The sequence below is a fragment of the Mobula birostris genome, chromosome 22 (genome assembly GCF_030028105.1).
Source record: "Mobula birostris isolate sMobBir1 chromosome 22, sMobBir1.hap1, whole genome shotgun sequence".
Lineage (NCBI taxonomy): Eukaryota > Metazoa > Chordata > Chondrichthyes > Myliobatiformes > Myliobatidae > Mobula > Mobula birostris.
The window spans coordinates 41,225,952-41,251,069 of NC_092391.1; the positions used below are offsets into that span (position 1 = coordinate 41,225,952).

Consider the following 25,118-nt stretch of genomic DNA (forward strand, 5'->3'; position numbering starts at 1 on the left):
ACTGACATACCTCCCATCACATGGCTGCGGTATTTACTGTCCATACTATGTACCACTACAGTTCGGCCAATTTATATGGCAGCATCTCCTAAACTGGTGCCCCCACCACCAGGGTAACCCAATGTCAGTGGTTAGGAGGCGCAACACGGTGGCACAGCTGGCAGAGACACCAACACACAGCCCTGAAGGCCTGGGCTCAGTTCCCACCTCAGGTGCTGCCCGTGTAGTGTTCCAACCTCGAGACCGTGTGGGTTACCTCGGTGTGCTCTGGTTTCCTTCCATATCCCAAAGACACTCGAGTTGGTGGCCCAAAAGCAAGCAAGTTGTTAGATTAACTCATCACAGTAAATTTCCCCTAGTGTGCAGGTGAGTGGTAGAATCTGGGGGATGAGAATTTGGGGAGAATAAAAATGGGATTACTTTTGGATATGTGTAAGCACGTGGTCGATTAGTGGAAATGCATGGTGGATTACAATGGATGGACTTGGTGGTTTGAAAGACCTTCATGCAGTATCTCCTCAGGACTCCATGGCCCTCTAAATGCACAATAGTGACAGGTAGCTGGCATCACTGTCAACATCTAATTCTCACCCAATGCTACCATTGATAGAAGACTAACAGAGATATTCTCATCCGTTGTGGAAGTGCATTTCCTAATTTCCTGTTGTGTTTCATATTAGACTGTCTTCCCAATGACGGCCCAACTTGTAACACATAGGGCTGAGGCTTCTGAAACAGGCAGGTGACCATCCCAATAGTCCTGGTACCAGCTAGGGGTTCCGGATTAAGATGGCACTGGTGAAGTTCAGCGACTACTAGCTGATGGCCAGTGAAACAAAGGAAACAACTAAATACTTCAGTAATCACACTTTTTCAGGTACACAGTCACCAAAAACAATAGTGTGTAACTTCCCTTTGAGCGCAGGCAATTCGAAGTGGCAGAACTGGGCCCGTCACCGAGACTGAGGAAAGTCCCGAGGTTCCATTGACTGAAGTACCGGGCCGAGTTGGAAAGGTCAGGTACAGGCCAACTCGAGGCGGAGGGATCCAGGTCCCAGATCGTATTGAAGTAACAGAATCTGATCTTTGGGCGACGATTTAAGCGCTGGGTCAAATTGGAAAGGTTGGGTACAAGCTGAGTCGAGGCAGTGGGGTCCAGGCCCCTGAGGGTATCAAAGCAACTGAACTCGACGTTACGATTTAAGTGCCAGGCTGAATTGGAAACGTCAAATACAGGCCAAATCAAGGTTGGTGGGGTCCAGGCCCCAGAGAGTATCAAAGCGACTGAACTCAATGTTTGGGTGAAGGCTTAAGCGCCAAGCTAGATTGAAAAGGTCAGGGTGTGATGGCCCTCTAGGCAACCGACAGGCCATTTCAGCTCCCTTCTCCACGACACTTTGCGCTGAACTGAGGTCTGTGGGTGGACTCCAGTTCTGAATGCCATTTGCTTGCTTTTCTTGTTTGCATGCTTCTCATACACACTTCTCAGCCCTCGTTCACTTATAATGGAATCTGGGCTGAGGCTTTGTAAACTCACAACACATGGCCGCCTGTGACTGTGGGTATAGTCAATTCAAAAGGGAAAGATTTAGTTTGCAGTTAACAATGTGAAATGTTGGCGCAGAAGCAAAGATTGAGACAAGAAGTGAGTTTTTGAACGGGAACAGGTATGGGCTAAGAAAACTGCAGAATAGCAAATCGAATAGAGGAAAAGTAAGCAACTTCAAAAAAAAAACAAGATTCATCCTTTATTATAAAATGTTTAAAATATTTATTAAGAAATTAAGTATTTATGTTTCCATAAAGGCATTATTCTAATTACAATATGTGCAAAACATCAGTATATACATTATTTATCTGCAAACATATTGAAATAAGATATCAACAAGAGAGCGATAAAAGATTGCAGGCGGACCCAGAGAGACACAACGTGGCTGCATTCAATATAAGGCAGAAAAAAATTCAACCCCATGTACATCTGGAATTTGGACCCAGGGTTTGCACTGGGCTGTCTTTATTAGTAGGGTGCCTCCAACACGGCAAGAGGTATCTCTGGGGGCAGTGAGGTGGGTTGAAGGATAATTCCTGTCTGCAGGCTCCCATCCCACTTTGCTGGTGTTCTCACTTGCCCAGCCAACCTTGCTTCCTACTTCAGGAGTATACAGTAAACACTGGATCTGATTCTCTTGTCCTGGTGGCCTGCCCTGTGTGGTCACACACACAGACACACTAGGGTTGCAAGTTAAACGTTGGCATGTTGACTATAAAGTAGTTCCAGGCTGGCGATCCCAGTAGATTTTATTGATGCCCCCCCCCCTAGTGTCAGATCAATTGCAGAATGGTTGAGAACATGGTGACCTATAGGCATGGCTCTCAGAATCAGGGAGGTGTTACATCAGGGATCTAGTCCAAGCCAATGAAACAGCTAAGCAGCTGGGGCTGCATTCTCAGTTGACCCATGGAGATGAATACTGAAGAGGAGAAAGGCCACTGCGTCTACTCTAGAGTGTTCCCAATCCACTGCACTTCTGACGCAGATGCACCAATCCCTGGACAGGGCTCGTTGCCGAGGTCCCTGTGCTGTCCTGGTGCTGCCCGTCTGCTCTCAGAAGGGCTTTCACTTTCTTTGCTTTTCCAGACCACTCGGATTTTTAGCGGAGATGAAAGTGGATCGGCCTGGTGTACAAATCCGAACATTAATCATTAAGAATGCCACCGCACTGCTACGAAATTTACTTTCATTAAAGACATGTGCTAGGTGTCATTGTTGTATATTATTCACTGGGTGATTCAAGTACTGTACAAGATTCCTCTCTGAGGATTCACTACCTGGGACTTCTCCTCAGCCTGTTACAAGTAGATGACAGAACGAGTAGCAAGCACTTCCCTCAAGGAAAGCTTCATTTAGTTTGGATCACAGAGGACTAACATCCTTGTGTCAACTCCCACTACCGCCCAGTCGTCCCATTCCCCTGAGCCTGAGAAAGGGGAATGGGGATAGGTACTAAAGCTTATCTAAGTAAAAGAGCTGAGTCACTTTGTATTGGGAATAGGTTTGTCTCTGATGCTGGGGCTGACCCATGAGAAGAGAGTGAACAAAGTTGTTCGATAAGCCAGGCCTCAAGACTGACACCACCTGGCTAGTGTCTGAGAGACACTGATGCAGTGCCAAGCTCAGGACAAGTGCATTCAAAGTTTCCAAACTCCCACGTCCTTTCACATCTCAAACAAACAAAAATAAATCGTTAAAGTACTATTGGCCTTGCGGTGGAAGGCATGTGTGCTATAGGCTACCAGGGGAGAAACAGCTCCTAATTAAGCCAGCGTGTTACTTCACTTGAATAGTCCTCATTGGCAGCCCCTGCCACCCGGACCAGTTGAAACACACCAAGGTCACATTCTACCTGGCAAGGTTGTTCTATTCTGGTAAAGTGTAGACCCACACTCGAGCGCTGGATTGCACACATATCTATTCTAAAGTTGGTTAGATAACGAAACAGCCACATCTCCACGCAACAGTAATACTGGCAGACACCGAGCAATATATTAAAACACATACAAGACAGAACAAAAAAAAAGTCTTTAAATAGACACAGAGAATATTTACGACACATGACCCTTTACAGTTGTTTGATCGCACTTCAACAATGAAGCAGGTTCAGTTTGGATCACTCCACTACAGTGAAGTTTGTTTCAGGAGGAAGTAAGTAACAAGAGTACAAATTAAATAGAGCTTCTGTAGGAAGGTTCACCTCAGTGCACAGGCAATAGCTGCCCGAAACTAAAATATTCACATCTCATGTTGCACAGTGCACATTCAAGAGTTAATCTCTAATGCCTTAATAGATAGAGTGCGTGTGTTACTCCAGCTCCAAGGCCTGGGCCTTTTAGAATGGTCTCTTAACGACAGAGGGCTCTGCTTTGTAATGGGATGCTTAGCTCTCCTGTGTGGATTTCAATGGCCCACATTAAAGACCCTCTCTAATGAAATAGCCCACTGTTAAACTTCCAAATTTTATCTCCCCACACTCAGGCAGCATTTAGAAACTTAGGGAAAAGATACCCAGAAATGACTGTTCACCCCACTAAAAGCACAAATAGTAGACTTTATTGCTACTGCATTGACTTCACAGCCAATGTGTTTGGCAGATCCCCTTCTCCATCTGTTTCCAACGTAACACACTTCTGTGCAAAAGTTACCTTTCTGTTCTTCTCCCACGAAAATATTAACTGTCTCAGATAAACATTTGCCAACTGGTTTCCATGAAGTTCCTGATTCTCTCACACCTGGAAAGAAAGCTAAGTCCCGAACAAGAGGAACAGGCCATTCAGCCGATCAAGTCTGCCCTATCACTCAGTTGGATCTTGAACGATCTGTACATCTACCATAATACTTAATGCCCTCATGTGGAAAGTCATTGTCACTCCCACTTATGAAGACCTAATTGATCCAGCATCCATTTCCATTTGAGTGAGAGGTTTCCAGACCTCCTCCTCAATGGTGCTGTTCTATTTTCAGGGAGACCTCCCTTTACTCTTAGCTTCTAAAAGAGGTTCCGCTTATCTATCTAACTGTTAACAGTCTCCGTGCAATAGATTTCCAATTGTGCAAAACAAGAGGAAAATTGTCACCACGGGGTTAAAGGGTACTTGATGACAGCTCTCTCAAAGTTTCTTAAAGTCATCGAACCTCCCATTAATGTGGCAGTTGAAAGGTACGAACAGTCTATTAGGGGATACAGTATTTTACTGCACTCGGGCATTATCATATATTGTAATTTTCTCATACACTAATTGCTCGAACTCAGGGCTGGCAGGATAAAGTTTTTAAAAAGATAAATCAATGCTATCAACAACTGAAGCCAAGCTCTAACCAGGCCAACATAATAGAATGGGTTATATTCAACTGCATTGACTTCAAGAACATAAGAGCTGATTTGAGCCATTCGACCCATTGAGTTTGCTCTGTTATTTCGTCATGGCTGATTTATTAGCTCTCTCTCAACCACATTTCCCTGCCTTCTCCCTGTAACCTTTTACATCCTTACTAATCGACAGCCTATCAATCTCTGCTTTAAGTACACCCAATGACTTGGCCTCCACAGCCACCTGCGGCAATGAATTCTACAGGTTCGCCACCCTCTAGCTAATGAAATTCCTCCTTATCTCTGTTCTAACAGCATTACCTTGGACAATTCAGTCTGAAACCACTCTTCTCTTGCCAGCAAGGAGAGTTAAAACTGAAAGTTGGTGCCAATAGTTTGCAGCACAATTCCGAAGCCTGGTGTGGCATGAGGCGAGCAGGGGAACACAAATATAGGGAAAGGACAAATGAATAAAATATTCATGCAAATCTCAGAGAGAGATTGGAGCATGGGTTAAGTTGTCTCATACTTTTCCCTCAGTCACTTTCAATAACTCACACCAGTCACTGATAGCTTCGGCTTCTCAAATGGAAAACCAGTCAGACCCCGAATCTCCATTTGACGCAGAGCTCATCAACTCATTCAGAAGTGCTATGCAGAATGTCTTAGAACCCACCAAAAGTTGTTGGTACCATTGGACATATTTTCAGAAGTTGCTGTTAAATGAAGGCTTCGCAGAGTCAACCTGAGCTCTGACCATCTTAAGTCTCCTCAAGGAGAGCAAAATTGAACCATTATTGACATCGAGCGGATGCAGTCATAAGCCTAGATGACAACCCCTCAATATGTCTTGGATAGTTTCTGCATTGTTCTGGAGGAGGAACAAGCCACAATACAGAAACAAAAAATCCTTATTTTGTTGGCACTACATTCAAATATCCACCAGATAGACATGTCGATTCTGTTATCAACTTCAAGGAGAAATTATGTCCAATGACTTTAAATAACATTAACAAAAACATCTGCAGCTTTATTTACAATAACACTAACTCTGATTAAATTAGGCAAGTAGAAATGCCAACATGAACTTGTTTTGTTACAATTAATTTAATCTTTTCTAAACCAAATCTAAAAACTGGCTTAGAAGAGATTCAAGTCACAAACCAACCTATTAAATTCTTGTTTGAAGATTTTTCTTTCCTGGCTAGATGGCGTCTGTGTCTTCGATTCTTTAAAAATAAAAATAATTTTCAGAGGTGCAAATTTTAACAGCTGATTCCATTCTTTGAATCAATGGAAGACTTTGCAATTTTTCATGTCTTTTGTGGTTAGTACAATCTTCTAGTTCAAATGGCCAGCCGGTTTGTAGGACAATGATATGGAACGGAGCAAAGGACCAGCTAAAGATGAGTCTTGGAGAACTATGGGAGGTGTACTGTGCATGGACCACTGGAACTAACAGTCAATAGGCACGACAGCTAGCCATTCCTAAACCAGACGATAAAAATTTAAATGTGCTGCAGGAGCCAATGCTGCCAATAGCCATCAGTCAAGTCTTTAAGGTTGGATAAATAGTTCAATACACTGGACAGGTATAGCTGCCGGTGAAGAGGCAGCAAAGCTGAGTGGCAAGTTGGTGTCAGTCTGGACAATTCAGCAGTTTCCTTTTCCTTTGTCCTGCCTACTCGGAGAACTTGTGGATGTCATTGTGCAGCATGTAGTAAGGGTAGGAGATCTCGTTCTGATAGGCGCAGTTGTAATGGCACTGGCACCGGTCCGTCCACATCATGCTCTTGGAGAAAGTTTCGCCGTCCTCGCAGTGGAAGCGCACGTGGATGGTGCGGGTCTGCGATGGGGTGCAGCAGCGCCCGTCCGTGCAGGAGCCACACCAGCGCGGCTTGTACCTCTGCACACTGGTGCATCCGGCATAGGTGAACCGCACAGCCTCCTTGGCCTTCTTCATCCTGAAGCATTTCTTGCCCTTCTACAGACACAGAAAGAGACAGGACACCCTTACAACAAGCTCTCAGACCTGCAATGGCCAATTCACATCCCAACACCATGTGGACAACCTAAGAATCAGAGTGAGATGCAGCATCAAAACAGCCCCTTTGGCCCAGAGTCCATGCTGACCACCAGTCAGTGGATGTTGAGAGGAGGTGGGGGAGTCCAAGACCAGAGAACACAGCCTCAGAATAGAGGGGCGTCCTTTCAGAATGGAGATGAGGAGGAATTTCATTAAACAGAGAATGGTGAATCTGTGGGATTCGTTGCTACAGGCAGCAGTGGAGGCCAAGGCACTGGGTGTATTTAAGGCAGAAGTTGATAGATTCTTGATTAGTCAGGGTATGAAGGGATATGGGGAGAAGGGGGAAAATTGGGGCTGGGAGGAAAATGAATCAGCCACGATGAAATGGCAGAGCAGACTCGATGGGCCAAATGGACTACTTCTGCTCCTATATCTTATGGCCTTAAACCTAACTAATCATACCCGAGGCCACTTTATTCTCCTCACATTCTCATCATCTCCCCTCCACCCCCAGGTCCTGTCACTCCCCTGCAGACCGGGGCTATTTACAGCAGCCAAATGACCCATCAACCTGCAAAAACTCTGGGACGTGGGGAGGCATCAGAGCACCCTAAGGAAACCCATTCAATCATAGGGAGGTCGTGCAAACTCCACACAGAAAGCATCAAAGGTCAGATTGAGCCTGGGTCTTTGGAGCTGCGAAACAGCAGTTCTGCGCATCATGCCTCTGAACTACCCTTGAACCTCAGCTAATGCACAGACTGAGAAAGTGGGATTCAAACACTGTTGAAGCACAAGGTTGAACAGCGACCTTTGGAACTTCATACTACTCTCCTCTGGCGTACTTTGGCCTGGTCATCCTAGCTGCAGTTCCTACACTGGGGTGAGGAGGTCATCACCTTTCAGCTAAGTTTTTCAACAAGAATAACTCATTCTTATGGCACCCTGATCTACACTAAGGCATGCAGGGTGACATTAGAGTAGGTCACCATAGTGACCGGCTTTCCAGAAGAAATGATAATGGAGACGCAGGTTGGCTAAGTACAGGTCGACAGCTGAAGGCCTGGTCACCAATGGCCTGACAATGAAAGTCTAGCATAAGCAACAGGTCAGAGTTGGAGGACAATGAAGAATGGCAGAAATGGGAGGAAGATTGTAGAGGTTGGACAGACACAAGGAGACAGAGAGATTTGAAAATATTTTATACTGTTAGTTTATTGGATCAGGGGCCAGTGTGGGTCAGCATGGGCGGATTATGACAGGAGTGAAGATGCTTTGCAGTTTTCAAAGGATGGTAGTTGGGAGATTGTCAAAATCAACAAATCTAATTAGCTAAGGCAAAAGTGAGCTGTTTAGCAGCCAATTCAGGGGAAAAGACAGGCAATATTAAGATATTGTGTTGAGTGAGCTGAGACCTTCTCGCCATGTTGCCATGGTAACAATACATCCAGAGTAAGGCTGTTCTCGTGCATGTATTTAAAGGATTTGGAGTACAGACAGGAGCCAAATAATTCTACCAATCAATGTCCACAGTGCAAAGAGCAAAGCAGAGGTTTGACTGCCAGCTGTTGCTCAGTCAGTCGGTCTCTTTTCTCTCAGCCAGAAAATTCAGAACAGTTCTTAACGGGCACTGGTGTGTGTGGTGCTGGAGGAGTCAGTAGGGGAGTAGAATGGGTTCAAAGGTGTATAAAATGATTTGGGGAGTCTTGAGGTCAATTTGAGCATAATACGATCACAAGAAGCACAGGAGCAAGTCACCAGCTCCCCACCAGCTGCCGTGCCTACCTTGCTGTTTAATATAATCATCATGGGTGATCTACGCTGGCCTCAACTTCTCTTCTGTGTCAGTCCCCTATCACTGTTTGTTCCTCAGTCTTTCAAATTCTTCTTTATCTACACCTTATACATAAGGTCTCCACGCTCCTTGGTGGCGTAGCATTGTGGAGATCCACTACTCTCAGAGGGGAAGAAATCTCTGTTTAAGTGACCTGCTGCTTGATTTGTAGTTACATCTCCTTGTTCATGACTCTTCTACTAGTGACTTTTCTAAATCCTACCCTGTCAAGTCCTCCAGGGATATTACGTGGTTGAATAAGTTCACCTCATTCTTTAAAACTTCAAGACACATATACCTCAATTGTCTACCCTTTCTTGACAGGACAACCTTCTCATCCCAGGAATTAGCCTGGTGAATCTCCTTTGGACAGCCTCCACATCCTTTTCTTAGACAAGAGGACCAAAGCGGTATACAGTCCTCCAAGTAGAGGTGTACCCTGTGCACCTTTTATTCATAAACTGCAACCTCTACTTGTTGGATCTGCCTGTTAATTTTTAATGATTCATGTTCTTGAATACCAGAATCCCACTCAATCAACTTCACTCATTTGCAATCCTTTCCATTTAGATAATAATCCACCTTTGCTTCCTCTTACCGAGTCGTATGCCTCACTGTTCTCCACATTACCAGGTTTTCACCCAAATCATCAATTTATCTACATCCCATTGCAAAATCACAGTGTCTGCCAGCTGGTCATGACTACTTTCTGTGGTAGATAGGTTCAGGAGGGTGCCCGCTGCTCATGACCCCATGCCGTATGCAGCCCTCACCTTGAGGTTGGTGTTGAGTGGCAGGTCACAGGGGCGGAGCTGGCAAAGGCGTGTCTCCTTCATCAGCTTGCACTGGGGGTTGTCGCTGGTCACTCTGGTGGAGATCCCGATGTCGCACGTCTTGGAGCACTGCGACCATTCGGTGGTCTGTACCAGACACTTCGAGTTCCCGCCGTGGCCCTGTACTCTCCAGGCTGCACAGACAAACAAGCCTTCATCAAAAACACAGCCCTGCTGGTTAATACGAGACAGCAGTAACAAGATACTCAGGCTGAGAACCAGAATCTTCACTGTGGTTCTTATGACAGAGCAGTCGTCAAGGGTTATTGGACACTCTAATGACTATGAGAATTACCATAACTAATACCCATGAGGATTACAATGGATTATTGATTGCACACCTTATAGATCTTTCTTAGATCTTGCATAGCAGGCAGTGGTAGCACATACTCATTGGAGTGGTCAGTTAAGCTTCTGCAGAGGATCAGTTTCCTTCTCCTGGCTCAGACTCAGTGGGAATCATTATCTGCCACAGCTGAGACTTGCCAGCACAAGCACAGAGCCAAACCTGCTCTGCACCTTCTCCCTAACTACAACACTGTGTTCCCAATCTGCTCTCCTTTCATTACAGGTACTTCCATAGACTTATGTTTGGTCTGGTCTGTCTGGATGGCTCGCCAAACAAAAGCCATTCTGTAACAACCTGCAAAGGCAACACACAAAGTCCTGGAGGAACATACTCAGGTCCTGATGAAGGGTCACGGCTCCAAATGTCGACTGATAATTCCCCTTCCTAGATGCTGCCTAACTTGCCGTGCCCCTTCAGCATTTAGTGTGTTGCTCTGGATTTCCAGCGTCTGCAGAATCTCCCGTGTTTAAGTTCTACACTGTATCTTGGTACGATAATCAGCTAATGATAATAACAATAAAACTGAGGCTTTCTAGGCCATTGAAACCTGAGCTCACACTGCCCAACAAGTGCAGGCACCCCAGAGCTGCAAAGCAACCAGAGGGAAGAAGCAAACAAGAGAAAATCTGCAGACCCTGGAAACTGCGTGTGTTGCGAGGGAAGAAACATCAGCTGTTCTCACCTGGTTCTATCTGTAAGCCCGCTCGAACAAGATCGGTCAGCTCCTTGCTCGACAGTGGCTCTGAATCTGGCTGGTCTCCAATCTCCTCATAACTCATGGAGTCCTCTGCTTCCTCAGTGCTGTCTCCAGAGTCTTCGCCAATATGGTTGGTGTCACAGATCCATTCCTCACAGCACTGGCCTGGCACCTTGACCAACCGAGGCTTGGGGCAGTCCATGGCTGGGAGAGTGAACTCCTGAGGGCACAGTGGCATGCAACCCACCACACCATCGATACACGTACACTGGTGCTTGCAGTTGGGTTTGAAGTTTTCTCCATTCTGGTAGATATTCCCAGCAAATTCACAAGGCCTCCCTTCGGATTTTGCTAGAAAAGTAAAAAATGCGGTCTTCAACACACAGAAGAATCTCCTAAGCTTAAAAATTTTTACAGGACTGAATATCGAATAAACCATTTACTGCAGGCATACACTTTCCAAAGAAGCTGATGCAGCAATAAGGTAACTGGGCACAGGGTTACAGAGCAACAGCTGGAGAACAGCTCCGATTGGATAGAGCTTTCAAAATACCAGCACAACTAGAATTGACCAGCCGGTTTCCTCTTGACCTTAAGTCTCACTGGAGTTGATTTCTCTGCTTCTCCATCAACCCCCACCTGTTTAAAGCCTTGCCTGGTGCTACAGTAGGAAGAACTGTGAATGAAAGTGGAGTACTTGTGACCTTGTACCTCACTGTCTATCTGCGCCGCACTTTCTCTGTAACTGTAACACTCTACTCTGCATTCTGTGGCTGCTTCTCTCTTGTACCACCTCCATGTACTGATGTGGTGAAATGATCTGTAAGGGTGGCATGCAAAGCTAACCTTTTCACTCTACCTCAGTACATGTGGCAATAATAAACCATAAAACCTAATTAATAAACCACAAACTCTGCAGCTACACACACTACTGAGAGCAGTGGGATTCACTATGGATTACTTTAGCGATTAATAGAGCTACACATCTTTTTCTGTGCAATTGGAGGGAGGGGCCGGCTGGTGGCATAGTGGCATCAGCACCGGACTTCGGAGCGAAGGTTCCAGAGTTCGAATCCAGCTGACTCCCTTGCATGTTTTCCATCCGTGCTGGGTTGAGCATCCAGCTAACAACTCGGCCTTGTGAAAATAAGAAAGCCAGCCAAAAAATCACCGTCATGACGGCGTCCTGATGACTCCACTTGGAGTTAAGGGCTTAAAAAAAATTTTTAAATAATTGGAGGGAGGATATATTGGCCAGTCCTCACCTATTTCTACCAGTTCAGCTATATAAGCCAGACCTCAGGAAGTGTGACAAGGATCTTGCTGGTTAATACCAGTTGCTAAGAACCAGAAAGATTGAAAAGGCCTTCATGAACCAAAACATTCAATGTAGTTCACAAGAGTTACTGATAATCAAGTTTATTGCAGGTAGTGAGGATAACTATGGGTAACTAATGATCAAGAAGGTTACTACAGGTCACTAGTTACAGATGATCCTTGTGGCATCATTATCTCGCATTTGGAGGCAGGAAAACTGCAGATGCTTCAATCCGGAGCACCGCAAAAGGTGCTGGAGGAACTCAGCTGGTCAGACAGCACCCATGGGGGAGAGGGAAGTGTGGAGATGACCAGCTGACTTTTTGGATCTCAATCTGAAATGTTGACTTCTATATCCTTCCATAGATGCTGCTTCACCATTGAGTATGCCCAGTGCCTTTTGGATAATCTCATGTTTTGCTACAACATAGAAGGGGAGCTTTCAAGACTGGGCCAAATTTCAGAGGATTCCCATCCTACTTAACCATATCTTTACCAGAAACCTATTCTTCCCCACGTTCACATCCACACCAGCTGGACTCTCCCACAGTTCATCTACGCACTTGGGGCAATTTACAGAAAAAACCCAGCATGCCGTGGAAACAGTCCTTTCAGCCCCATTTGTCCATGCTGGCCAAGTTGCCTACCTGAGGTGGAGTGTGGCCCATATCTCACTAAACCTGGGAATGGTGGGGGGGGGGGGGGGGGCAGGGGAAGCCAGAGGAAACTCGCCCAGTCACATGATGAATGTGCAACCCCCCACACAGGTAGCCGCAGTGGTCAGGATTGGACCCTGGAGCTGTGAGGAATCAGCTTACGAGCAGCGCCTCGGCGCAGCCTCAGTTCGATACCACTGGCAAGTGAGCAAGGTGGCTCTTCTTCTCTGCTACCCGGCCGGATGGCCAGCTTACCTCGGCAGATGCCCCGTGCTGCGCCGTCGCTCAAGCCGTAGTGACACTCGAGCCCCTTGACATGGTCACACGGCTCCATGGCACTGCAATCCTGGTTGAACTGCCGTGCGCAGACCTTGCAGCATTTGCAGTCATCGGTCATCAGGCTGATGCCCGGCGCACAGCTCGGAGGGGTCTCGGGGCAGTGACACTCGGGCCCACAGCTGCCCTTCACCTGGATCAAACAAGACAGACATCAGTCAGCCTCCGGCTGTGCTTCAGCTTTGGTTACCACGGCTATTTCAAACTGGAACACTAATAACGCTGGATGCAAGTCAGTGACAGAGTGTGATCCAAACTGAATAATGAACACATTGACACTTAAACACTGCTGCTGTCAAGTTAGAGCGACGGGGTAATACAGCACTGAAACAAACACTTCAGCCCAAGTTGTCCAGGCTGACCAAAGTGCCTGTGTTGGACACATCTCATTTGCCCATATCCCTCTAAACTGTTCCTATGCATGTATTTATCTATCAATGGTTTTCTCAATGCTGGACATTAAGAACTTAAAGTACTGCAGTTGCTCATTGGCGCAGAAACTGAAGGAGCTCGATGATGCGGATCGTGCTGCTGCCTGCGTCAGACAGGGTGCGTGAAGGTGGTGCGCAGTCCACCCCGGGTAAAGCCCTCCCCTCCACTGGGCACATTTACATGGTTTGTTGCAGGAAATCAGCATCCATCCTCAGGGACCCAGATCACACTCTCTTCTCGCTGCTGTAAGGTACAGGAGCCTCAGGACTTACACCGCCCCTCACCCATCAGGCTCTTGAACCAGAGGAAACAATTTCACTCCCCTCATCCTTGAACTGTTCCCATAGCCTATGGACTCACTCTCAAGGACACTTCACCTCATGTTCTCCATATTTATTGCTTATTAGTTATTATTATTATTTCACTTTCGTATTTACACAGTTTGTTGTCTTTTGCATATTGGTACTTTGTTTGTCCTGTTGGGTGTGGTCTTTCATTGATTCTGTTGTGCTTCTTGGATTTACTGTATATGCCTGCAAGAAAATCCAATCTCGGGATTGTGTTTGCTGACGCGTATGTACCTTCATACCTTGCACTTTATTATTCAACTGCACAGGACTTTCTCAGTTTCACTTACACCTTATCCTCTCACTGTTATTGTTTTACCTTGTCCTGCCTCAATGCTCTGTGTAACAAATAAATCTGTAGGAACAGTATGCAAAGCAAGCTTTCCACTGTATCTTGATACATGTGACAATAGTAAGCTACTGGCAATAGCAATCCAAGACACGCAATACTTCTGATTGGAAACATACAGTTTCACTGGTTCTTCCTTGTTGTAAAGCCTAATCATTGAAATGGACTGCAAGGAAGCTTCACCACAAGGAAAGCGGCCAGCTTCACAGCACCGACTTGGGATGGGGAATCAGTACTTTGTCAGAAACACTCACATCTAACAAAATAACTTTTTTCCAAAACTGGATCAAATGAACAGCATAACGCAGTGATGTTCAGGAGGAAGTTTCAGAATTAAAGTGTTAGGAAGGCTTATCACTTCAATAAAGACAGAAAACAGACATGCACATAGAGTTATAGATCAATATAGTAAACAGGGCAATAAAATAGGCAGCACATAATAAATATCCTGAGTAATGAGTGTATATTTGAATATGTAGTACCCAATAAACAGAAAGTGTGAAATGGATACTCAAGTACATATGGACAGTTGGGCATGTATTTATAGGACGGATTATAAATTAATTTTAATATAAAATATAGAGAGTAAGATGCATCTTTGGGAGATGATATGGGATAATTTTCTGTGCCTTTGCCTTTTGAGCTTGTAGGCTTGCTGGATGTTACACACAGTGCATAATATAGCTGTCAGTTAGAGATTCAGCTGTGCGTGCCTATTGGAGACTGACTTAACAGGATCCCTTTCTTCTGCGATCACCTCGTGGGCCGACCAGGCTCTGCCTCGGGAGGTGGGATGATCTTTCGATATATTTCTATAAGTAGATAGGTGTAAATTAAAAAAATAACTTTCACATTGGAGAAAGGGCAAGTGAACCGCAGCCAATTACCTTTTCTTGCAATTACTTTGGCTGTTTACTATACGTGCATGTGAGTCTGTGTGCGTGCGTGTGTGTGTGTGTGCATGAGTGTGAGTATACGTGTGTGTGCACAATGATGTATTTAAATACCAATCCAGCCTTGTAAAGAATCACTGTTTGAACATACTGTATATTGAAGGCCTACGGTTAGAGTGTCGCAGTGACATTTTTGAAATTCTTCAGCATGCCATTTGTGAATGAACCAATTATACAGACAGAGGAATTAAATTTGTGAAAATAAACGTATTCATTACCACTGCAAGCTTACAGGCAGCATGATCACTCAGTAAGAGTGTTCAGAGAGCTCAGTTCCTTTTCACAAAACATTTTTGACTTACAGGAGATTGGAGATCGACTTATAATAATATTTAATAAAGATTAAAGCTATGTAGTAACACCTAAACAAACTTCCATTATGCTTCAGTGAAGTCTATGTTGATAAGCATATGGTTCTGTGTTCTGACTCACATATCAGAGATTAAAGTGGGATGAAGGTTGCAATGTTGATCAGCTGGAGTGCAAGATACTACACAGCAAAACTCCACAGCAAGACTAATTATCCAGAAGGATATTATTGATATTATTGACTAGGAGAGCAAGACTGACAACACAAAGTGAAACCAAGCGAGTTTGCAACAAGGCTTTCCTCCCAGATGCTCAACGGCTTCTATGCTCGCTTTGACCACCAAAACATGGAGGAACCCTCATGAACTCCCACAGTCCCCGATGACTCTGTGATTTCTGTCTCTGAGGCCAACATGAGAGCATCCTTCAGGAGGGTGAACGCATGGAAAGTATTCAGCCCAGACGGGGTACCTGGCCGAGAACTAAAGACCTGTGCTGATCAACAGGCTGGAGTGTTCACTTTGACAGTCTGAGGTACCTACCTGCTTCAAGCAGGCTTCAACTATACTGATGCCCAAGAAAACCATGGTAACCTGCCTCCATAACTATTGTCCAGTAGCATTTACATTCTCTGTAATGAAATGCTTTGAGAGGTCGGTAATGAAACATATCAACTGCTGCCTGGGAAGTGACCTGGATCCACTCCAATTTCCCTACTGGCGCAACAGGTCCACAGCAGATGTCATTTCATTGGCTCTTCACTCAACCCTGGAATACAGCATCTGGACAGCAAAGATGCTGTTTATCGACTGCAGCTCAGCATTCAATAACATCATCCCCTTTAAGCTAATCAATAAGCTCCAAGACCTTGGCCTCAATACCTTGTTGTGCAATAGGACCTTAATTTTCTCACTTGCAGGCCCCAGTCAATTGGGATTGGCAGCATCTCCTCCACAATCTCCATCAGCACAGGTGCACAACAAGGCTATTTGCTTAGAGCCCTTCTCTATGCGCTTTACACTTATAACTGTGTGGCCAAGCACAGCTCCATACCATATTTAACTTTGCTGATGACACCACTGTCACTGGCCACATCCAAAGTGGTGAAGAATCAGTATATAGGAGAGAGATTAAAAATCTGGCTGAGTGGTGCCACAACAACAACCTCTCATTCAGATCAAAAAGCTGATTATCGACTTCAGGAAAAGGAACCTGGAGGTCCATGAGTCAGTCTTCATTGGGGAATCAGAGGTGGAGAGGGCCAGTAACTTTAAATTCCTCTCTGTTATCATTTCAGGGGGCCTGTCCTCGGCCCAGTATGTAAGTGCAATTACGAAGAAAGCAAGGCAGTGCCTCTACTTTCTCAGAAGTTTATGAAGTTTCAGCATTACATCTAAACTTTGACAAATTTCTAAAGATGTGTTTATATAGATTGGTATTGAAACACCAGCACCCTTGAATGGAAACTCCTGCAAAATGTAATGGATATAGCCCAGTCTATCACGGGTAAAGCCCTCCCTGCCACTGAGCACATCTACATGGAGTACTGTTGCAGGAAAGCAGCATCCATCATCAAAGACCCCACCACCCAGACATGCTCTCTTCTTGCTGCTGCCATCAAGAAGAAGGTACAGAAGCCTCACAGCCCACACCACCAAGAGAGAGCACTGGTTGTTGGAAGTGCCGTCCTTTGGAGCTGAGCAGAGCCCTTGAGATGGTGAACAAAGAAAATAGAATCAGTCCCTTATACTTGCTCTGCCATTCAATTGTTCTGCAACTTTTACCCCAGATCTTCTTCCCATGTAAATAAACTCCCAATCTCTTGTCTTCAAATACACTGAGCAGCTGACTTCATGGGGAGATAATTCAACGATTCATTGCCCCATGACTGAAGGAGTTTCGTGCCCAAGCACCCTACTTTGAGGGGGCTAAGGGATGCTTTTGTGGTCACTTGAGAGAGTGGTGTCTAATCATCACCACTCTCACTGCTGGGAATCGTCAGCTTGCCAAAACCTCACGATATGAATCACTTCTGTACCAAGCCATACTTGACACAGGAGATGAGGGGTTCTGGGAGGCAATGAGACACTGAACCTGTCACTCCAGACTCTGCCCAAACATGCTCTTTGCTTTGTTCATTATGACCCTGCACTCAAAAACATGACTCAGCACCAGCTAGAAATAGACTTGTCAGGGGTGCTAATGACCTCTGGCACTCTTCATTACATGCTTTACAATTACACTCCCTCTAGAATGCTCTGTTGTGAAACTCTTTGCTGCCTTTTAACCCTGACAGGTCTATGGAAATATTCATTCTCTTTTACAGCTTACATGTTTTCAAACTTTTTGGAGAACGATGTTGACTTACATTGTTAACAGAATGCATTCAAACCTTGGCTAGAGATTGATAGCTAAAATAAACACCACCAAATTCTAATTAAATAAACATTATTAAAATATATTGATGTTGCTAACATTGACACAACTTTCTCTTGGCCATTGTTTCTATTCACTGTACTCCAATACGAGTTTTGTTTTAGAAAGCCGAACCTTCCCTTGAACTGAACAAGAAACTGGAGCAGGAAGTAATAGGAAAATATGAAGTGGAAAGTTTGGTGCCAACACCTGGCAGACTAATCTTCCGCCTCTGGCACCAATGGGTCCAAAGTATCAAGTTGAGTGTCCCCACTGTCCTCTGGCACAACTCAGGACAGGAACTCCTACACAAAGTGCCTGTGACAATCTGTGTAGAGTCCCCAATTTCTTATTCCTGAGAGGGGTCTAGGTTCAAGACAGAGAACAGACGGATCATCTCATTGGAACCTATCTTCAATGTCTCCTTCTGAGAACAGTGCAGTAGGGAAGTTAGGTACATGAGCTATCTACAACACTAGATCAATGAGTATTATTTATGCACTTTTTGGCGTACCACTAACAAAGTCAGTGTTACCTCCATGGTGATCTGGCATTAAGATGTTACTCCCACACCATTTTGCTGCTCCTTACCCATGGCATCTAGGAGGAACATCTGTAAACAGGGGGCCAATTGTGACTGGGAAGACAACCACTGCTAAGTCAACTTTTGCTGTTTGAGACCCAAGTACTTAATCCACGCTGACCTTCTAGGCTACACTGACTGAGATGTTGTATTTGGCAACAAAATGTAAAACAGAGGCCCCATCAGGAGGAAGCTAATCCCCAAACCCACAGCAATATGCAGCCTAAGCACTCAATGCCTCATTCCCTGCAAAGAGTCTGTACTACCTGCCTTACTCCCTACCAAAGGGACTGCACTTCGTATAATCTGCAACATGCCTTGGGATGATCTGGGACTGCGAATGGGTGTTACGTTAATAGTGACTCTTTGGAAAAGAAATGTTTTCACCCAGGTGGTGGGAAATTTTTGCAAACCTCTCTGTACACGAGGAGGCGCATTTGCTGTGTATTGTAAGAGAGAGAGGGGGAGAGATTTCTGGATATTAGGGAATCAGAAGATGTGGGGTTAGTGCAAGAATTGGTCATGATCTTACTGAATGGGAAAGAAGGCACAAACAGCCCATACCTTCTTCAATTTCCTATGTCCTCTTATTCCTCTCTCTCTCTCTCTCTCTGAGCAGCTTTAACTCCAACTACCGAGCACCCTTTTTTAATGCGGCTGCTGGCCAGATTAAAATTGGTGTCTCACCTGGATTTGTATCTTCAGAAAAATGTGTATGTTGTGTATTCCTATTTTTCCGGCAATCAGACTCAGACTACAGCAGCGGGGATGTTTTGAGATGGCAGTGATAGTCAGCTGGGTCACGGGAGACTGCATGGCAGAAACCACCGTGGTTAACCCTTTAGGGGTGCTGTTGGACAGCAAGGGAGCAGTTTGACGCAAGGGCGGAACTGCAGGAGGGAAGGTTGCTGTTTCTGAGTGAGCAGCTGTAATTCTCAAGAAAACGATAGCTCGATCAATTAAACCAACTGTGAACATAACACATTGCCTTTTATATACGTCAGTGATAACAAACCTGATTCTGATAAACTGGGGAAGTTAAGGACATTTATAGCCTTGCATTGTAACCAGCACTGAGATCAGGTTGCAGTTCCTTTATTGCCGACTTCTTGCCCTCCACTCCTCTTTCCCCTCCCCTCCCCTCCCTCCAACGTCCACGTAGTGAGCGGGGAGTGAGCCCTTCCCAAATAGAAAGCAGCCTCCGTCACTGGTTGTGATTATTACTTGTTTACTTATTGTTATTTATTTATAGATAGAGTGCATTGCAGCCCTTCGAACCGCACCGCACAACAACCCCCGATTTAACCCTAGACTCATCACAGGACAATTTACAATGACCAATTAATTTGCTAACGGGATGACATCGGACTGGAGGACCCTGAGATAACACAGGGGGGACAGAAGACGTCGGGATTGAACTCTGACACCCCGAACCGTGAGGCCCAGGCTCACGCTCCCACACGGTGCCACTCAGTCCTGCAGTCTGGCATCCTGCGCGCACCTCAGGGTCTCTGGCATCCTAGGAATCCAGTCGCGGCAAGCAGCAGTCCAGGTCCTCTGGAATCCGCCTTGCCAGCCCAGACCCTGAACCTCCACGGTCATGCCCCAAGTGTGGTCACGGAGGATGGCCAATTGCTGGAGCCCGATGCAACCACCACAGAACTACAGACCTACTACCACAGCCCCTGTATACCAGACCCTCAAATATCTGATGGGTACGTGATTTAAGGAGGAAAACCAGAGGCATTGATAAGAGCATATATTGAGCCGATAGTACAATGCCATGTCCCAAATTGCACTTACTGTGTGTATAATGAGTAAAGGGTAAGTTTTAAATTATTGAGCTTATCCACATCACCAATGACCAAAAATGAGACTATTTAACTCCCAGGGTCTGAGATTCCTTCTTTAAAGCTCAGTGTTATTTCCCTCACTACACAGAGCAAGATCATTTGGTTTATCGAGTGTATCATTGGCAATCATGAAAATTTTTAAGCTCTCTTTTTATTTATCACTTTTACTCAATTCTGGTTAATTTAATTAGCACTGTATTTGCAATGTCTTGTTTTGTAGTTGTTGGCTTTGGGGATTATTGCTTTGTCTGGACACCTTTGTTGTCTGATTAGTTGTGCTCCAGGGTGTATTTCAGGGGAAAATGCCAACCCCACTTTGCTGGGTCGTTGTGGCTCCTTATCTGGCATAAATCAGACCAGGTTTTTCTGTGTATCTTCAGAGATATCAGTTCAACAAGATTTTGAATAGTTTGCCTGAATTCCTGTTAGTTTTTCTCATTAATTTCCATAATAAATCTTTAGTTGTGTTTAAATTGCTGAAGCCCCTGTAATTCCTGCAGGAATTCGTTAGTGACCCTCACAAGGAATTGCAGTACTTTGGTTGAAAGAGCATGCAAGCTTCATAGAGACAGCATCAAGTTCAAGATTGAACCCTGTTCTCTAGAGCTGGGCATCAAAGCTACTTGCTGTGCCTGCACACTACCCATCTTCCTCCTCCTTTAAGCCTACAAGGTTTCAGTCACCTGCTCCAAAACCCTGTTACAAGACTCAGGTTTTTTTTTGGTCCTGTGAAACACCTGTAGACAAACCACTGCATAAAAGTTGCCACACAGACCACATACATGAGAAAATCTGCAGATACTGTTAATCTAAAGCAACACACAAAATGCTGGAGGAACTCGGCAGATCAGGCAGCATCTATGGAAAAGAATAAACAGTCAACGTTTCAGGTGGAGACCCTTCATCAGAACTGAGAAGGAAGGGGGAAGATGCCAGAATAAAAAGGTGGGAGGGAGGGCAAAGAGGCCAGCTGGAAGATGACAGGTAAAGTCAGGTGAGTGGGAAAGGTAAAGGGCTGGAAAAGAAGGAATCTGATAGGAGTGGAGAGAGGACTATAGGAAAAGGGGATGAGAAGAGACTCAGAGGGGAATGAGAATCAGGAGAGAAGAGGTAAAGGTAGGGGGCGGAAATATTCTTTTACTGGAAAGATAAATCAACATTCATGCTGCCAGGTTGGAGGCTACCCAGACAGAACGAACATAAGATGTTGCTCCTCCACCCTGAGGGTGGCCTCATCTTGGCACAAGAGGAGGCAGTGGACTGACATGCTGGAACAGGAATGAGAATCAAAATTAAAATGTTTGGCCACCGGGAAGTTCCACTTTTGGCAGATGGAGCGGAGGTGCTCGACCAGCGGTCCCCCAATTTACAAAGGGTCCCTCCAATGTCACCGAAGAGCCACGCAAATGCATTTTGCTCCGGCTGCTCAGGTGCTGTTGGAGCTCAAATCACCATCGCTTGGTCGGCAGCTGACTCGTAGACCAGAGCTGCCTCTGGGATTGCCCAGTGACCTGTCCTTCCAATCAACACTGACAGGAGCTGTCAGTCAACATAGGAGGTAGTGACTGGGCCAGTCGGTGGTGAAGGAGAGGAATGAGTAGCTGGGTTTGCTGTGGATTATCCAAAGCTCACAACTTCAGCTGTCTGTTTTGTACATCTGCAGGGTTAGTTTAGTAGCACCTTTTGCACGTCCAAGCCCTGGTACAAAGTCTTGAGACAAATTCCATGCTGGCATTTTGCCAACTTGGATGGAGCACCTTTCTGCATTCTGGCCAATCGACCAAAATTATCTGGTCGCGACCACGTTGCTGTATGTGAGATCTTGTCATCTACAAACTGGCTGCACGCATTTCACGGATCACAGCAGAGGCTGCTGACATTCTGTGCCATCCTGCGGTGTACTTTGAGATGTGCTAAGTCTGGCGAAGGTGCTTTGTAGATCTGGAAAGTTTGGTGGGTCAGCCTCGAGTGGAATTGGACCCACCCAGCATCTGCCAGCTCTGACCCTGATCTTCGTGTGTGAGCTCCGCACCCCCGGACCCCTGCCCTTGCTGTAGCTCCTGCTGCCTGGCCCCTTTATCAGCCGTTGTCATGATGTTGCCTCAAAAGCTTTTCACAATACCTTGGTCTATGTGACAATATTAAATCAAGAATAACGCCAATACGAAATCTGGTCGGCACCAGCCAGCAGTCAGGGGCAGTACCGAGGACCACGCTCCCTAACAGTTAGACAGGTACATGGAGAGAGATGGGCATCTTGTTCAGCATGGATTGAGTAGGGACGTTTCCATGCTGTACGACTCTAGACTCGCAATATAAAGGATACCATATGGCCCATCAACTCCGTGCCAGCTCATTAGAACAATTCTACACCCATTATTTTCCTTATCCCTTACTCCTAGATTCTACCCTTACTCACATACTAGGGACAATTTACAGCTGTTTGCTAAACTACCCGACCTTGGGCTGTGGGAGGAAACCAGGGCGCCCGGAGGGCATGCGCACGGTTGCAGAGAAAAAGTGACTCTGCATCGACCTCCGTACGGGACCCGAGGTCAGGATCGGACCCAGGTCGGCGGTGCTCTGGCCGGCTGCGCCACCGTACCGCCGTGAGACCAGGTGTTAATGGGAGACAAGCCTCAGACAAATTCAGGGACGCCACTTTCAAAAATTCAGAAGTTGACTAGAACCTAATAACCGAACAGCAACGACCGGTCTAGTAAATCCCACCCCACCACACCGCGACTGCCCTGAGAAATGTTATCGTGAACACAAGACTTATGTAAATATATCACCATTCAGAACCGCACGACCTTTTATAACCAACTAAGTACTTTTGAAACTTGTGCTTTGTTACTCGAAATCAGTGCCGTGCAAAGTGACAACGCCTTTGATAATGTTGTCTGAAGGGATAAATCTCCCTGCTCCTTAACACAGTGCCTGTCAGGTCTCCTATCACCACCTCATCTTGGAGGTCTGACTTCAGCGCCACAGGCAAGGGCTCTCTCTCCCACCTCTAGTTATGCGCTGAAGGCTCCGGACTGCAACTCGGAACCACCGCCGCCGGATTCGGGGGTGAGAGTGCTTCCTATTGAGGGTCGGACTCGGGGTGAAGAGTTTTCCCGGCGAGGTGCAGCTGACAGCTCAATAAAAGAATCTCCCGCCACAGACTCCCACTTCCTCTCTGAACTGACACTGCACACATTGCAAATCGGTACCGCAATCCTTAACATTTCAATAATCACAAAGTTGAAGATAATACATGTATTTTAACAGGGAACCTGTCCGCAATAACTAGGAGAAATATTTAATCTCATTTGGCAGACTAGATAAATTAGGAACCTCGTCTCACACTCCACGCGTGCACGCAAACTCACAGAACATTTAAGCTACAGTCTGAGTGATGATGAGCGGCGTGTAGAGGATGTAGCAAGTAACTCTCTCTCTCTCAAACTCATACACACACACAGCTGTTAACTTAACGATAGATACTTACCCCCGCCGTAATGGAAAACACAAGGACCAGATACACGAATGCTTCCATCTCCTACACCAAAGAGCGTCAAATAATAAACAAAATATTTCCCTATCTACTGATATATAAACAACTTTTTAAAAAAAAATCTTGTGCAAACGGAAAAAAATTCTAAACTTGTCCTCCAAGTCTAGTCGGTCTTGTTAATTTCAGGTAAGTTTCAGCGGCGCGAGTCCACTTCGTTTCTATAAATTACTGGGGAAGAAAATAAACTTCGTCGTTTTGGGGATTAAAGTGCGCACCAGCCCAGATCTGAAGTGCCTTTCTCGGTCTCTGCTACTTCAAAGCGCCGCTGTCACTGGTCTGTCTAGGCGGTGTCAAGCTTCCAACACCGCGCGTCGCGATTCATTGAGCCGCAGTGAAATCTCGCCGATTTTTATAACTAGGAGGGCTGGTCGCCTCCCCTTCTCTCTCCCCTCCCACCGCCCCGCGTCACTGCCTGGACGATCTCAGAACACAGATCTCCGGCGCCAGACCCAAACATCTTCCACCGTGGAAACGCAGCCAAGAAAAAGGAAATAGAACGGCAAAAAAACGCCATCATCAAGGAGCGAGAAACAGAATCTTTAAACAAACAGGTTTCCCGAATAGTTCGCTCTATTTAACTCACACAAATCATCTCGTTAAGCTTATTCATTAAAATGTATTTTACCAAATTTTTTGTAATTTATTTTTTATTGAAATTCATCATCAAACATTTCCGTAAGATGTATTTCAGACACTGTACATATAGATAATATATTTATATTTGTCACAAATCTCCACATAAGATTTTATTTTTACCAATTTTAAATAATCCGTGTTAAATCAATAATTTACAATTTTCGACGAAGATGTACCTTAATTCTTTGTAAAGGACAATTCAATGTAGACATTTTGTACACTGTCACTTTTTTTCTAAAACTGAAATTACGCAATTATCTAATGCAATTCCGCCAAAAGATTAAACTCTTTAAAAATAAGATGCTTATTATGTAAAACGGGACTTGTTTTGACTTAAATAAGTGTCAGCATGAGTGACAAAGTTCACTAACAGAATCTGGGAGAGTAGAGTTATGTCACAATTATCACCTACTGTTTCAGATCTAAATACAATTTGCAATTAAAACGCAAACTATTAGAAGTAGATATAAAATAGAAAACAAAACAAGCAAAATAAAAACAAAAGCCATCGCTCCCTATATACATCACTATAATTGCTAGTCTCCAAAGCAACTGAATGTGTTTTGCAGATAACATGAATTCCAGGCATACCAGCCGGTGCAGCCAGCAGCGCAGTTCCGACGAGCTTTCTCGTCGCAGCTCCGGCGCAGGTATATGCGATACCCCCCGGCGTCGTTGGGCGTCGCTGTTCCACACAGCTGCGGACCCCGAGCACGGGTCTCGGAGCAAGACCGTGGCGGCCCCTCAGTTACCGCGGAGCTTT

General features: G+C 45.4%; 1 protein-coding gene across 1 annotated transcript; it reads right to left on the minus strand.

The window, feature by feature from the left end:
* Positions 1-1,747: 1,747 nt before the first annotated feature.
* On the minus strand, positions 1,748-24,033 carry LOC140186366 (CCN family member 1-like). The gene is made up of 5 exons (XM_072240541.1): positions 23,654-24,033; positions 12,836-13,049; positions 10,593-10,958; positions 9,502-9,695; positions 1,748-6,849 (listed from the first exon to the last, which is right to left on the minus strand). The coding sequence occupies exons 1-5, from the start codon at positions 23,699-23,701 to the stop codon at positions 6,547-6,549; spliced, it is 1,125 nt and encodes a 374-aa protein (XP_072096642.1). The 5' UTR covers positions 23,702-24,033; the 3' UTR covers positions 1,748-6,546.
* Between the last annotated feature and the right edge of the window lie 1,085 nt (positions 24,034-25,118).

Excerpts from the sequence above, each read along its gene's own strand:
- LOC140186366 (XM_072240541.1), bottom strand. The coding sequence starts at position 23,701 with ATGGAAGCATTCGTGTATCTGGTCCTTGTGTTTTCCATTACGGCGGGG. Across the intron at positions 10,959-12,835 it reads AGCACGGGGCATCTGCCGAG|CAAAATCCGAAGGGAGGCCT; the intron begins GTAAGCTGGCCA and ends TTACTTTTCTAG. Across the intron at positions 6,850-9,501 it reads CACTCAACACCAACCTCAAG|AAGGGCAAGAAATGCTTCAG; the intron begins GTGAGGGCTGCA and ends CTGTGTCTGTAG.